Source organism: Carya illinoinensis, chromosome 6 (assembly GCF_018687715.1).
Source record: "Carya illinoinensis cultivar Pawnee chromosome 6, C.illinoinensisPawnee_v1, whole genome shotgun sequence".
NCBI classification, from domain to species: domain Eukaryota; kingdom Viridiplantae; phylum Streptophyta; class Magnoliopsida; order Fagales; family Juglandaceae; genus Carya; species Carya illinoinensis.
The window spans coordinates 4382749-4398257 of NC_056757.1; the positions used below are offsets into that span (position 1 = coordinate 4382749).

Consider the following 15509-nt stretch of genomic DNA (forward strand, 5'->3'; position numbering starts at 1 on the left):
TTATATTCTATGAATCTGTATAACTATATGGCTATTGATCTTGGATTGTGTAGATTGTAGGAAATTAGGAATATGTTTTTGTATCATGGTGTAAATATGTGATAAATTTTATCATGGTATTTGTGGTTGGATAGTGAATGGAATATGTTTGTGAAAATGTCCCTGAGAAAAAACCAATGATTCTTCCATACGGAATCACTTCGAACAAGGCTTAAATCTATATTAGATCTATGTTATTTCTAAAGACCAATTAAAGAACTAATCAAAATCATAATTAGAGCTTATTCAAATCATATTTATAAACCACACGACTTTCTTCTCACAACTACTAATATGAAATTTCATATACCTTTAATTTCTAAATTCAATCCAGGGTTATTTAGCTTTTGTTTCAAAACTAATTTCTTAAACAAAAACCAATTTTGACTTGTTTATATTCTTTCTCTTAAAATCTATCTCTCTGTCAACATTACCAAACAAAATATTTATATATGATATATATACGTAGAAACACATACATATGAGGCGTTTGCATAAATATATGTAATTATTAATTTTCAGCATAAATCAAATATTGCTGGATCGATATGGCCACATCAACTTTATATATTTATATATCATATATAACACACATACATGTATGTGTGTTAATTAATAGGCCAAACTTTATATATTGTACATATGCAATCTATACATACACACAAACTCTATGGAAATGACCGTGGCATTTATATATATATATATATAGTTAATTACTTATTCACAAGAATCACAACTATTTAAAATAATGGTAAAACTTGCTAGCTAGGGTTTGGACTTTGAGGTACTGAAACCCCAGAAAGAAATTATTACTTATTTTTTCAGATTTCAACGTATTAGGGGTGGGGAAGCTGCTTCTATGCTGGTTGTTGGTTTTCGTAGTTTCAGAGTACTAGATTCGAAGCAATCCGCCCTTGATCTGTGCTTCGTAACGCTCTTCTCCACGTGGTATACATAATTATTTATAGTATACATTTACAACATTAATAAATGGGATAGTAATAGAATAATAAATGAAGACTACTTCTATTCTCATGTGGAATTGAATTCAATTTATACAAAGGACTTAAATACTCTCCGCGCGCGGCTAGCTTCTGATAAAGGCACAATTAGGAACTAACTTTCGATTGGTTTGATAATCGAGCAATTAATTCCCTCTTCAAGATATATAAACACGCAAGTAAGAAATATCATCATACTGTGCATGATGATCTCACTTTTCCAACAAAACTTCCTATATATATATTTTCCCTTAACTCATTTCTTTTTGAAGTCTTGGCTACGTAACACTTTGTTTGAATTATATTAGATAACTGGAAGGGTCCTCACGGCCCTACTTTTGGACCATATATAATTATTCAATATTAGTTATTTGTTTAAAGAAACCAACAACTTACATTTAATTAAGAGCATATACCTGCTCTAATTTTATTTTATTTACAGTATTTATATTTTTTATTTTAACAACTAACTTCTTGCTTTTAATTTAATTTTTCAAGTTCTTTGATTTCAAAAAGTATGGATTCTACTACTAGTGAAATTAGAGATTGTGGAGACAAGGCCAGTGCTCCTACACCTGTGGGGGCTTCCACCCCGACGACGACGTGTACTTCCACCCCCTAGAGCCCCATCTAGGGCTGCATCTAGACCAGCATCTAGAGTAGCTACTTTCTATGCATCCAATCGACTCCCAGTAGATATAGAAGGAGAAGATGAAGATATTTTCAATGAAGAGGAGGAGATGACAGATGTGCCCATTGAGAATGATCGACCACCACAGCCTTCTAAAAAATGGTCGTGGACGTGGGAACATTTCACTAAAATTCCTGGTGATCGTGCGAACCCTCAAGCAAGATGTAACCATTGTGAGCAACTTTATGGTTGCCATTCGAAGAAACAAGGCACCAATGTATTAATAGCACATCTTACTGGTTGCCAGCGGTATAAGATTGCGAAGGGATTGGCAGCCACTGGCACTGATCAAGCCAAGCTGAGTTATGAAACTTAAATGGCAACTGATGCCGGCGGATCACATGTTAAGAAGCTTATAATCCCTCAATATAGTGAGAAGATGTTGCGGGAATTACTTGCAGAGATGATCATTATTGATGAGATGCATTTTACCACAGTTGACAAGAAAGGCTTCAACAAATTTGTGCGCTGTCTTGAGCCACGTTTTCCCATGCCTTCACGGTATATGGTTATGCGAGATTGTTTGAAGAGGCATTTGAAGGAAAAGACAGAAATGAAGGAGATGTTTTCTCAGACTGGCCAGAGAGTGTCATTCACTACTGATACATGGACGTCCATACAAAATGTGGGCTACATGTGTATCATAGCCCACTTTATTGACAGTGAGTGGACACTGCATAAACAGATAATTGGATTTAAAGAGATTGTTGATCACAAGGGTGCATCCATTGGTGCAATGATGGATGATTGTATTCAAGATTGAGGTATTAAAAAAGTCATTTGTATCACAGTTGACAATAGCAGTGCCAATGATACTACAATTGAGTGGTTCAAGAGGAATATAACAGTAAAGGAAGATATCATTCATGGACACGAGTTTATACATGTCCTATGTTGTGCTCATATCATCAACCTCATTGTTTCAAAAGAGTTGAAGGAGGTTGATGATTCAATTACCAAAACCCGCAACATTGTGAGATATGTGAGGGCTTCCCTCCAAACGCTTGGCAAGTTTAAGGTAATAGCATAACAGCTTTAGATTCCATATTCTGTCATGTTGTGCTTGGATGTTCAGACTCGATGGAACTCCATATATATGATATTGGCGGTGGCGCAGAAGTACGAAAGAGCATTCCAGCGAATGGAGGTCGAGGATGGGGGTCTGAGGTATGCTTTGATGGAGTCTACTGGGGGGAGAAGGGGACTCGGTGCGCCGGATGTAGTTGATTGGGATCGTGTGAAGTCTTTTGTTGATTTTTTGAAGTTGTTTTATGATAAAACTATGCGAATATCTGGATCCAAATATTATACTGCAAACTTGTACTTCGACGAGCTTTCGGGGATTCATGAACACTTGCAACAAAGTTATGCTAATAGTGAGGGATTGTTATTTGCTACGACTATGAAGATGAAATCAAAATATGAAAAATATTAAGGAGATATTGTGAAGATAAATAGATTATTACTTGTGGCTACAATCCTTGACCCTCGATATAAATTGAAAATTATACAATTTTTCTTTATTGACATCCTTGGGAAAGAGAAGGCTGAAGAGTTTATTAGAGAGTTGAGAAGGGATATTGATGACTTATATGACCACTACAACAATAATAGTCATCCTACTCTAGCAAGTGGTAGCCGTAGCTCCTTACACCCGACCAACTCGACATCTTTTGGTGATTACACTGCTTCTACTGCAGCTCTTTCATCACCATTGTTGCAGTGATATCATCAAAGGCATGCATCGAGGAATATTATGCAGTGTAGATCTGAGGTTGAATGCTATTTGATGGAAGATGTCGAGGCACCTAGTGGTGCATTTCAGTTATTAACTTGGTGGAAGGTTCATTCTACCAAGTTTCCTATTCTTTCCTGAATAGCCCGAGATCTGTTAGCTATTTTTATCACTACGGTTGCCTCTGAGTTGACATTTAGCACTGGAGGTTGTGTGTTGGATGCTTATTAGAGTTCATTGTCAGCTTCAACTGTGGAGGCCCTCATTTGCACACAGAACTGACTATGTGAAATGCCCATTGGAGTAGATATCATTGATCCCGAGAGCTATAGGCTTGAATCAGATAAATTTATAGTTTATATGTTTTTAAATGATAATTTAAATATTTGTAATGTTTTAATTATTCAGTTTCTAATTTTTATGATTTTGTATACCTACTTGTGAACCTTAGCATAGTTGCAGATGAGTGATAATTGCAAATGAATTACAAGTTACATGGATGAAGAGTTGTATTCATGTGTTGTAGTGATGCTATTCAGGTGCTAGATTAGTATTTTTAAATCATTTATAAAATTATTGACCATTTCATAATTCATACTATATTTTTTTTTTAAATATTTTCATATGTATTATTTTGCAGATAAAACATTATTAGAACGAATGCCAAATGGTAGTGGCTATTGGCTTCAACTTCAAGAATTAAGACTTTTTTCCTTTCTTGATGTTCAAGAATCAATATTTTGTCAATGTTCAATTACTAATTGACTACTCTTTGGTTGTGTAATATATGACTGTTTAATCAATTTCATTTGTATTTATATTATTTAGGTAATTGGGCCTTGGACTGCACATGGACCTTCGGAGGTAGGCCTTCGGAGTCGAAATTCCGAACTCCAATTAGAGTCGGAGTCCGAAATTTTTTTCCTCTGACTCTTGTCATAGTCGGAGCCCACCCCTACTAAAACAAACACAGATTTTTTCGGCAACCGTCGTCGCCATAAAAACTCTTTCCTCACCGCAGTTATATCTTTTCTTGCAAAAATTATTAGTCGAACTTTTTACCGTGAGTTTGTTACTTACGGGGCAGTACACTCGAGCGATACAGCTCGGGCAACATGGCAGCATTTTCCAAATGTTTTATACATGGGCTTGATGGTAGAATTTTTCTTTTATAAACTTGTCCAAGCTGCATGTAAGCCTCTCAAACGCCACATCGTCTCAGTGTCATGATCACATCCTATACGCATGATTATATTCCAACTGTAGCAATTATAACGGGATATTGCCGCGTTTAATATTATATTAGTTGGTTGGGAAAATATGTAGCTAGCTGAACATAAAGAAAGATGTACTGTTCTTTGCGTTCTACAATCTTTGATGTAGTCAGCATTTAGCTAGGATGGTCAATTCTTTATCATTTTTTATTTTATTTTATTTATAAATTAATTTTCTTTATGCTTAATCAAATATGTGTATATATATATATATATATATATATTTGTTGAAAATACAGCTTATATATGTATTCGATCCCAAGCTCATCCATAGCCTGAAATTCTTCTAATTTATTATCATACGGAGAATTAATGCCATATGCGCATTAGATAAATGCTGACTTTCTAGAAAACGTTTTGAGTTTTAGCAATGATATATGCATGGCCGCTAGCTAGCTGGATTCAGCTTTGATAGGGCTTGTTTAAATTTTCCTTCATATTTCGGTGGCATAATCATGTATTATAATAGAGTTTCCTGCCTTGTTCAATTGAACAGAACCAGAACCACTATGCATTCTCGATCGTACCCATGATAATCAATAATATCCACAACGAATATTCAACTCCAAACTGGTCAAAGTTTCTGGATCTTGACTCTGCCATGCATGCACTTGTCAATCCTTATTATATATATGATGATATACTCGAAGGGGATCGATAACAAGAAACAAATGGCGATCAATTCAAGAATATTGCTACTTGGCATAGTTTTTCTTTTCTGTAAGGTATCTTTATCTCATGGGAGGACAAATCCCAGCTTTCGAGTAAAAGCTGTTAATCTGGGAGGTTGGCTGGTTACTGAAGGATGGATTAAACCTTCTCTCTTTGATGGCATCCCCAACAAGGACTTCTTGGTTTGTATTTTATTTTAAACTTCTGTTTCTTGCAAATCAAATCATTCATGTCACAGCAGCAGAAGGTCTTGCATGATCCCACCGAGCTGTAAATGTCATTGTTTGCTTTTGTAACCTTTTCAGGATGGAACTGGACTTCAGTTCAAATCGGTTACAACTGGGAAATATCTTTGCGCTGAAACTGGAGGAGGAACCATCATAGTTGCAAACAGAAGTGCTGCTTCAGGATGGGAGACATTCAAAGTAAGTTATTTAATTTGGTTAAAAACCGATCGAGCTAACGTTCTTTGGTTTTGCTGATATATACTGGTGGGTGTTCTTTGTTTGGTGTAGCTATGGAGGATCAACGAGAAAACTTTCAATTTCAGAGTCTTTAATAAGCAGTTCGTGGGGCTAGACACCAGTGGAAATGGGATAGATGTGGTAGCCGTTGCGAGCACGCCTGGAAAATCGGAGACATTTGAGATTGTTAGAAAACCTCTTAATTCCAGCCATGTGAGAATCAAAGCGCCCAATGGATTCTTCCTGCAGGTAATATTATTTGTATAAATCTAGAGAGATAAACACACTACGTACAAGGTTTTGTACTTCGCCATTAAATTGGAAGAAATTGTACAGGCAAAGACAGAGACGCTGGTGACTGCAGATTTTGCAGGGAATAGCAACTGGGGAGAGAACGATCCCTCAGTCTTTGTGATAACAAACACAGGAGGGTTGCAGGGCGAGTTTCAAATAACCAATGGCTATGGACCAGAGAAAGCCCCACAAGTCATGAAGGTAAGCACTTGTTTCTTCCGAGCTAATTGGTTCCTTTTTTCCTTCATTTATGTTTAAAAAATAGACCACCTAGAGCCCCACAAGTTATGAAACTTAAAGAAATGGTTAAAAATTTACGTCATGCCACACAACAATTCATTTCATTTGTATAATAATAATAATTCAGATCTGTATGTGGACATTGAATCTCAGGAGCATTGGAGCACGTACATAGTGGAAGATGACTTCAAGTTCATATCACAAAATGGACTAAACGCAGTTAGAATTCCGGTTGGTTGGTGGATAGCAAGCGATCCGACTCCTCCACATCCCTATGTCTGTGGTTCCTTGAAAGCTCTAGACAATGCCTTCGCCTGGGCTCAGTACGTACATATAATACTGTACTTGTTTTGGCAACTTATATCTTTTAGCAGAAACAGTTGAATGGATCATCGACCAAATATTCCACCTTTTTGGACCGTAGAAAGTTAGGTGTATCTTTAATTGGACGAGAAACTATGAGAAAAAGCTACAAAATCGTGTTTATTTTTTTAAGTATCTGTTTTCCCTCTATCGAATCTCTCGAGTTAAGAGATTGCCAAGTTCCAACCATTTGAAAAGCTTAGTTCTTGTTGATTATGATCATAGTGTGCACCTAATTATATAGCTTATCAACACATATCTAAAAGGGTGTTGTACTTTGTCTGCAGGAAATATGGAGTGAACATTATAATTGATCTACATGCAGCACCTGGCTCCCAAAATGGTTGGGAACATAGCTCCACCAGAGATGGCTCTCAGGAATGGGGAAAAACAGATGAGAATATTCAACAGACAGTTGCTGTCATAGACTACCTAACTGCAAGGTATATAGTTATAAGAGAAATGCTCTTCTTCGTACTAAATATATTCATTCTTAACCACATCTAATGAAAAGTAGCATTGTTATATTTTTAAGAGAACTGCTACAAACGCAAAGCGATTACACAAAAGTAAACTTACAAACTGATGTAATTTTATAAAATCCGTTAGATTTACTTTATAAGAAAACTAAATTTATAATAAAAGTAATTTTATAATCTCACATACCACATCAAACTAAATCAGTTTGTGTGTTTATTTTTATATAATCTCTTTACATCTAAAGTATTTTCAGGCCTATTTCTATTATGAAACCATAAAATGCAAAGAGCCAAAGCCTGTATGCAGGTAGCTTGTATAGTACTTCTTGACTCGTTTGCTTATATACGTACGTGTACTCTCATTTACAAGTATAGGTATGCAAAGAGCCCAAGCCTTTATGCAGTTGAACTGATCAATGAGCCTCTGGCACCAGGAGCATCCCTAGAGATGGTAAACAAGTACTACAAGGCTGGTTATGATGCTGTCCGCAAGCACTCCTCCACGGCTTATGTGGTCATGTCTAATCGGCTAGGGCAAATTGACGCGAGGGAGCTGTTCCCTCTAGCCAGTGGCTTAATGGGCTCGGTCATTGATGTGCACTATTACTACCTCTTCTCCACTGTCCAGCAGAACATTGATTACGTCTACATCAACAGGACCCAGGAGCTCACTTATGTCACAACCTCAAATGGTCCACTTACTTTTATTGGTATGTCGAAGTGGTGAATGGTCCTAATATTCTTTCATAAAACTCCCTATGACTGCACTAAAACAGGCTCGCAATGTGCGATGTTAAATTCCATAAAAGAAAGAAATAGCTAATGGTAATACTCTTTGTGAAATGTATTGACAAGAGAAATATTTTTTGCAGGTGAATGGGTAGCTGAGTGGCAAGTTCAGGGAGCATCAAAAGAGGATTACCAAAGATACGCCAAGGCCCAGCTTGATGTCTTTGAAAGAGCAACATTTGGGTGGGCTTACTGGACTCTTAAAAACGTGAATAACCATTGGAGTTTGGAGTGGATGATCAAGAATTGTTACATCAATCTTTAGTTTTTACGCCATTTATGGTTATTGGAGCTTCCGTATTTCGATGTTTTACTCCTTAGGTCAGCTGACTTGGACCTCTATGTGGTCCTATTTGCATATCATATTTGATAATTTGTCTGCAGCGAAATTAGGTAGATTGGCAGCTCATGATCCGAGTAAAATGTTTACTAATATTTCCAAAATGAATAAGAAGGACTAAGGACTTTGAAGCTCCTAATGATAGTGAATGATTGCATATTGATGAGAGGAGCTGCTTTCACTGATTGGACATGATGTTGTCCTCACCTCACCTACCATTTATACCACAAATGATATTTATTCAATAAATTATCAAGTCGATATAAAAAATTATTAAATGGTCTTGAAATACAAATAATGTCACAATATGTCAAATATAAGTACTTGACATCTTAAAATAAGACGAGAGTACGGTGTATTGTATTCGAAAAGTAAACTTCCATAATTACCCTTTGAATTTTAACTTGATTTGTTTAGTAATAATTGATGTCTTCCACCGACATGGGCTTGGGAAGGAAACTTGCAATATTCAATTACACTACTCTGTTTTATTCTCTATTGTTCCTCGATCGCTTTGTACTTAAATATACAACGATTTAAGACGTCTTTATTAAATTATCAATTGCTCAAAAAACTTGGATCGATAAGTAACTTTAATGAATTTATATTTTATCATTCCTTATATTAGAAAACCAAAACCCTTTAACCGATCGAATTAAATTCTCTTATTTTTGCAACAAAATCTCATCACAATATCATTCACTACTTCTAGATTTTCACAAAGTACATTTTAGAGAATAGAAGTCAAATATATTATAATTTTAGTTAACTATAGAGTTAGAAGAGAGATAAACCATACAAACTTATTTATTAGTCATATACCTGCACCCAAACTCAAATGGGCGGATTTAGCAGGTCGCCAGGTCGGGTTGCTGGTTCCGCCGTTATCATGTTCAAATATTTTGAAAAAATAGATGACAATTTTAAAAACCAATAATATTTGGTCAAAAAGCAAGAGAATCAGCAGTCATTATTAATAATGACTATGGACTACATCAAACAAGGATTTACACAGCCATGAAATGAAGGAAGTAAAAGGCTCAATATATAAATTAAGTTTGATTGGCAAGAAGGCATTGGCTGCACATCAAACCAAAAGGGGTCAACTTGAGTTATTTAAAGTAATGTCTCTGTGCTGATCTGCCAACTTGAGATATTTTAGCGCCATTAATGTATAATCTGACAACTCAGTATTATTTGACTCAGATCCACCTGTATCATGTTGCCAATCATGCATTAAGAGAAATGTTTGCATTAAGAGATTATTACAAAAGCAAACAATGAAGCAATAGTCTTTGGTGCAGCCATAAAAACGTTTGCAGTAATACAAACGTTTTTGCATTGCAAACAACGTCATTATGCAACATATAAAGAAACGTTACAAAATTTCGTTCTTAAAAAGGATCAACAATATCCACAAAGACTATTCAATCCCAAAAGGATCAAAATTTCAACTTTCTGGATTTTGACTCTGCTGTGTATTCAATTTCATCCTTGTTAAACCTTATAAATATGATATACTCGATCATAGGGGATAACAACATATACAAATGGAGATCAATTCAAGAATATTGCTACTAGGCTTACTTTTTCTTTTCTGTATGGTATCTTTTTCTCATGGCAAGAGGGTAAAACCAAGGTTTCGACTGAAAGCTGTTAACCTGGGAGGTTGGTTGCTTACAGAAGGATATATTACACCTTCTCTCTTTGATGGCATCCCCAACAAAGATCTTTTGGTTTGTACATGCATCTTTTAGTTTTTACTTATCTTTAGTTTAAGTTTCTTTGGCAAACCAAACTCTGTGATATCAACAGTGCATGAGACCGTGCCTCATGACCATCTTCTAAATATAACTATTGATCGATATTGCTTCATTGTTTGCGTTTGTAACTTCATTAGGATGGAGCTCAGCCTCTGTTCAAATCGGTTGCAACTGGGAAATATCTTTGCGCTGAAACAGGAGGAGGAACCAATATAGTTGCAAACAGAACTGTTGGTTCTGCGTGGGAGACATTCACTGTGAGTTGCTTGGTTAAAAATGGTTATGATTTGAAAGTTCCAAGCTTGAAAAAATTGTCATTCTTTGATTTCGATCGCTGACACATACAAGCTGTGTTCTTTGTTTGGTATAGCTATGGAGGATCAATGAGAAAACTTTCAATTTCAGAGTCTATAATAGGCAGTTCGTGGGGCTGGACATGACCAATGGGAATGGGGTAGATGTGGTAGCCATTGCGGACGCGCCTGGAAAATCAGAGACATTTGAGATTGTTAGAAAACCAGGTAATTCCAGCCTTGTGAGAATCAAAGCGCCCAATGGATTCTTCCTTCAGGTAATATTGCTTTCTGATCTTATGACATGACCAATAATATTATCTATATAAATATTTAATGTTGTTTCTGTCTTGATCCATATTACCTGCTTAAATTTGGTGAAATGGTACAGGTGAAAGCAAAAGGGGTGGTGACTGCAGATTTTGCAGGGAAAAGCAAATGGAAAAAGAACGATCCCTCAGTCTTTGAGATATCAAACACAGGAGGGTTGCTAGGAGAGTTTCAAGTAACTAATGGCCATGGACCAGAGAGAGCCCCACAAATTATGAGGGTAAACATCTGTTTCTTCTTAAGTGGTTCATTTTATGTAATTTTCTCTCTTCAATTTAAGACATTCAAATTCAGATAAAAACTTGAAAATTTTGATCTAGTAAGCCTGGGATCAGTGGGATGGGCCATATCATCCCATCCCAAGCTTACCTGCATTCATCAGTGCATTCTTTTGATCACTACTCTCACCCTTTGAAATCGCGGAGATTCCCATTAACTTTAAGCTATATATCAGCTGTCTACAGCAACGAATGCTGAGTGAATAAATATTTATAATATTTAATTCAAAAGCAATAATTAAAATCTAACTACCTAAAAAATATGACAATATTCTTAATCATTTTTATTAATATCACGTATACAATAATTAATTCAGATTAATTTGTATCATCATGTACTGGACATTCACGAATCTCATGCATGCAGGAGCATTGGAACACATTCATAGTGGAAGATGACTTCAAGTTTATAGCAGAAAACGGGCTAAACGGTGTTAGAATTCCAGTTGGTTGGTGGATAGCAAGCGATCCGACTCCTCCATATCCCTACGTTGGGGGTTCCTTGGAAGCTCTAGACAACGCCTTCTCCTGGGCTGAGTACGTATACTTTATTGCATGCATTCCTACATACCTAATGTACATGTTTAATTTGATAACATGTATTTGATCTTTTTATGATCATAGCCAGATTAATAGGGTTTAAAAACTCACAAACTTGCATGCATGCAAGCTCGAGGCAGCTTACATATGGAACAAGATTATATAATATTATCCCAATTTTATGTATTTAATACTACGCTAGCTATTGCATCAAATTATATATATGCATGGTTTATGATGATCATTAAGTATCTCATGATCAATGGGTGTTTTATTTAATTATCTGCAGGAAATATGGAATAAAGATTGTTATTAGCCTACATTCAGTACCTGGTTCCCAAAATGGTTGGGCGCATAGCTCTACTAGAGATGGCACTCAGGCTTGGGGAAAAACAGATGACACTATTCAACAATCGGTCGATGTCATAGACTTCTTAACTGCCAGGTACAACATATACATTTACAAGCATTTTTTATCCGATCTTTATTCATGATCATCTTCAATTACGTACGCATGTTGAATTATTCATGATTCTGAATAGATGTAACGTTACTAAGATTCCTTGGACCAGATACCATATATATATATATATAAGACCTGGTATCTAAATGAGAGAATCAGGTTCAAACCCCCCACTCCTGTATAAAACAAAGAATAGATGTGACGTTAGTCTATAACATGATCATCATATATAATAAACCAGTCATTATTTGTGTAAATAGATCTCATCATGTAGTAGTGGAGTTGATCATCGTATTTGTGTATTAATTATGTTTACTCTCTGATCATGATTTGCAAGTAAAGGTATGCAAAGAGCCCAAGCTTTTACGCAATGGAACTGTTGAATGAGCCAAAAGCACCAGAAGCAACCCTAGAGATGGTAAACAAGTTCTACAAGCTTGGTTATGATGCCGTACGCAAGCATTCCTCAACGGTTTATGTGCTTCTGAATAATCGGCTTGGGAAAGTTGACGACAGGGAGCTCTTCCCTCTGGCTAGAGGCTTAAAGGGCATTGTCATAGATTTGCACTATTACAGCCTCTTCAACACTAGATATTACAACTTGACTGCCCAACAGAACATTGATTATCTCTACCGCAATAGATCCCGGGAAATCGCTTATGCCACAACCTCAAATGGTCCCCCTGTTTTTATTGGTATGTCCAAATTAACCACAAATATCATATATATGAGGACTGCTACAACCACAAAGGGATTACATAAAAGTAATCATACAAACTTACGTGATTTGATGTGATCCGTCAGATCTATTTTACAATAAAAGTAACTTTATAGTCTAACAGACCACATCAAACTATATCAGTTTGTGGGATTACTTTTATATAATAACTTTATGGCTAAAGTATTTCTTTAAAAGTAATAGGCACGCGAAGTGAAATGTATTACAACTAACCTAGCCAGATAATGTGGTTTTTTGCAGGTGAATGGGGAGCTGAGTGGCTAGTTGACGGAGCATCACAAGAGGATTACAAAAGATTCGTCAATGCCCTGCTTGATATCTATAACAGAGCAACATTTGGGTGGGCTTTCTGGACTCTTAAAGCCAATTTCAACCATTGGAGTATGGAGTGGATGATCAAGAATGGTTATATCAAGCTTAATTAGTACTTTACACCACTACTTAGGCTACTTATTGGAGCTTCGATCCTTAATAATTAAATTGATGTCTTAACTCCTTAATTAGGTCAGATCATGATCATGCAGACCAATTTATTTATGATATTTGACATGATTTTGTGATCTACATGTAGTACCATATATAGTGCATGCATGATGGCTAAAAGTATAAATAGCATAAATATAGATTATTAAATACTGGTGGATCAGTACGATGGTCTGGTATGTATTCTAGTCATATCACAGCATATGTCATGTAATTAAAAATATAGAGTAGTACTTGAGTTGACATGCATCTTTTGATAAGATTAAAATAAAATATTTCTATATTTTGAAAGTATCTAATAATTACTCACCAATAAAATCCACTAAATTTCAAAAGAAAATAAAAATAAAAACATGGTGGAGTCCACATAGAATTGGAACTGGTCATATAGTACCCTTTATGAGGACATTGATCATAAAGTCTTGCATGAATGCCATGCCCATGTTGGTTGGAAACATCAATTATTTCAATAGAAATTACATTAAAATCCAACTTTTCATTTTCTCAATCATCATTGACATAATTCTATAGGACTTGCAATATTCAATCACTCTACTGTATTTTATTCTCTATTGTTTCCCACTTTGAGTTAAGCTACAACGTCCATTTAAGACTTCCTTATAAAATTATCAATTGTTCAAAAAATCTAAATCTATATATATATATGAATTTAATAACTTAATATATATATATATTATCATTTCTCGCATTAGAATACCAAAAACCCTTTAACCGAATTATATATTGTTATTGTTGCCACAAAATCATTTACCCAAATACACAATCAATTAGAAGACTTTCGCAAACAACATTTAGTAGAATATAAGTCAAATCTATTAGAATTTCAGCTCAAACTCTAAATATTCAAATAAAAGAAAAAAAGACACATAAATTGGATCGTACAATATTTATTACTACTTCCTGTACAAATCTCTCATACATTAATATTAAATCCTCAATAAATACGTGGAATGCATTTTATATGCATATCTCTCTTTCTGTATTTTCTAAACTTCGAAAAATACTATGGTAAAAAAAAATCCTTGTAATTTGGATTATGGTAAAAAGAAATACTAGCCTATGCTAAATTGTATTATGTAATGATAGTATTTAACAAAAAAAAAAATGGCATTAAACTAAGAGAGCTGCCGTTTAAGTCTAAGAGGTGACAATTTGCAAGGGACCACGACCAGCTTTAACGTCCCATATTAATAATAAAGAAAGGAAAAGTAGAAATTATATAACTTTCCAAGGTTCCTATACAAACCATTGAATTAAGACAAATACTAGAAACATAAATGAATCTCATAAAAAGAATCACACACACTGATATGGTATACTGCTACGTCTCCTCCATCTTCTTTTTTTCTCCCCCTCTCCACGTGCCTCTCCCCTCCCCTCCTCGCCCTTTCCTTCTCTTTCTCCCCCTTCCCCATGCTCACCATGGTAATTGGGGACCATCTCAGGTTGGGCAAAAGTTTATGGCGATCCAAGTGACATTGCTAGCAGGGACATGGATAATTTTATTTAAAGACTGCAATACAGATATAGATAATTTTATATTTAAAATTTTTTAAAATTACTAAAATATATATCCTAAAATAATATTTTTTTCTCTTTTAATAAAAGACATGCACATACAATTCACACTTAAAGACTACAAATAAAATTTCTCATATTCTATTAAAATTACTATTTACCAGCACTGTTCTTGTTAGATTTTGCCCGTGGATTTATATTTTTGAAAAATATATATATATATAAATTAACAAAATCATTTTCTTTCTTTGTTTTGATCAAGAAATATAAGGATGGCTCCAAATCATTTATTGGGTTATATTCATTTTTGGCAATATATACTTATAATTCTTTTAATTAAATCTCATTTTTTACATTAACTAATCGTGAATGGAGTTGTATTACTTTATTTTTTATTTGAGTTTTTACCTAACTATCCTCATTTTCAAACAAAGTTTTAAGTTTATCTATTATTATTATTTCCTTTACATGCATTGTATTTAAACATAAGCTTCCCTTGTCCTTTTGTATTCTTTGATTTTTATTCATTCAATACGTCATCAAACAAACAACAAAATTAACTGAATTTCATAAAAATAAATTTATAAATTAATGTAATTTAATGTGACATGTCAGATAATACAATTATTTTTATTATAAAATAGATATAAGATATCCTATAAAGTCAAATTATTTTTTAAATTTGCTTTTATAAATTTTT

At 34.8% G+C, this 15509-nt stretch overlaps 2 protein-coding genes across 2 annotated transcripts; both read left to right on the forward strand.

The window, feature by feature from the left end:
- The first annotated feature begins 5275 nt into the window (after positions 1-5275).
- On the forward strand, positions 5276-8520 carry LOC122313889 (probable glucan 1,3-beta-glucosidase A). Its single transcript, XM_043129185.1, has 8 exons — positions 5276-5594; positions 5718-5837; positions 5928-6125; positions 6213-6371; positions 6564-6733; positions 7061-7216; positions 7628-7962; positions 8125-8520. The coding sequence occupies exons 1-8, from the start codon at positions 5346-5348 to the stop codon at positions 8304-8306; spliced, it is 1569 nt and encodes a 522-aa protein (XP_042985119.1). The 5' UTR covers positions 5276-5345; the 3' UTR covers positions 8307-8520.
- A 1389-nt stretch (positions 8521-9909) lies between these two features.
- LOC122314040 (probable glucan 1,3-beta-glucosidase A) lies at positions 9910-13564 on the forward strand. The gene is made up of 8 exons (XM_043129420.1): positions 9910-10117; positions 10282-10401; positions 10515-10715; positions 10829-10987; positions 11413-11582; positions 11875-12030; positions 12391-12743; positions 13028-13564. Exons 1-8 carry the CDS (start codon positions 9932-9934, stop codon positions 13210-13212), a joined length of 1530 nt encoding a protein of 509 aa, XP_042985354.1. The 5' UTR covers positions 9910-9931; the 3' UTR covers positions 13213-13564.
- The last annotated feature ends 1945 nt before the right edge of the window (positions 13565-15509 follow it).

What these genes read in the sequence shown, in the direction of transcription:
- LOC122313889 (XM_043129185.1), top strand. Translation starts at nt 5,346, where the DNA reads ATGCACTTGTCAATCCTTATTATATATATGATGATATACTCGAAGGGG. An exon ending in TCCCCAACAAGGACTTCTTG is followed by an intron (nt 5,595 to 5,717) that starts GTTTGTATTTTA and finishes TAACCTTTTCAG; the next exon opens with GATGGAACTGGACTTCAGTT. An exon ending in CCAATGGATTCTTCCTGCAG is followed by an intron (nt 6,126 to 6,212) that starts GTAATATTATTT and finishes GAAATTGTACAG; the next exon opens with GCAAAGACAGAGACGCTGGT.
- LOC122314040 (XM_043129420.1), top strand. Translation starts at nt 9,932, where the DNA reads ATGGAGATCAATTCAAGAATATTGCTACTAGGCTTACTTTTTCTTTTC. An exon ending in CTGCGTGGGAGACATTCACT is followed by an intron (nt 10,402 to 10,514) that starts GTGAGTTGCTTG and finishes TGTTTGGTATAG; the next exon opens with CTATGGAGGATCAATGAGAA. An exon ending in TGGTCCCCCTGTTTTTATTG is followed by an intron (nt 12,744 to 13,027) that starts GTATGTCCAAAT and finishes GGTTTTTTGCAG; the next exon opens with GTGAATGGGGAGCTGAGTGG.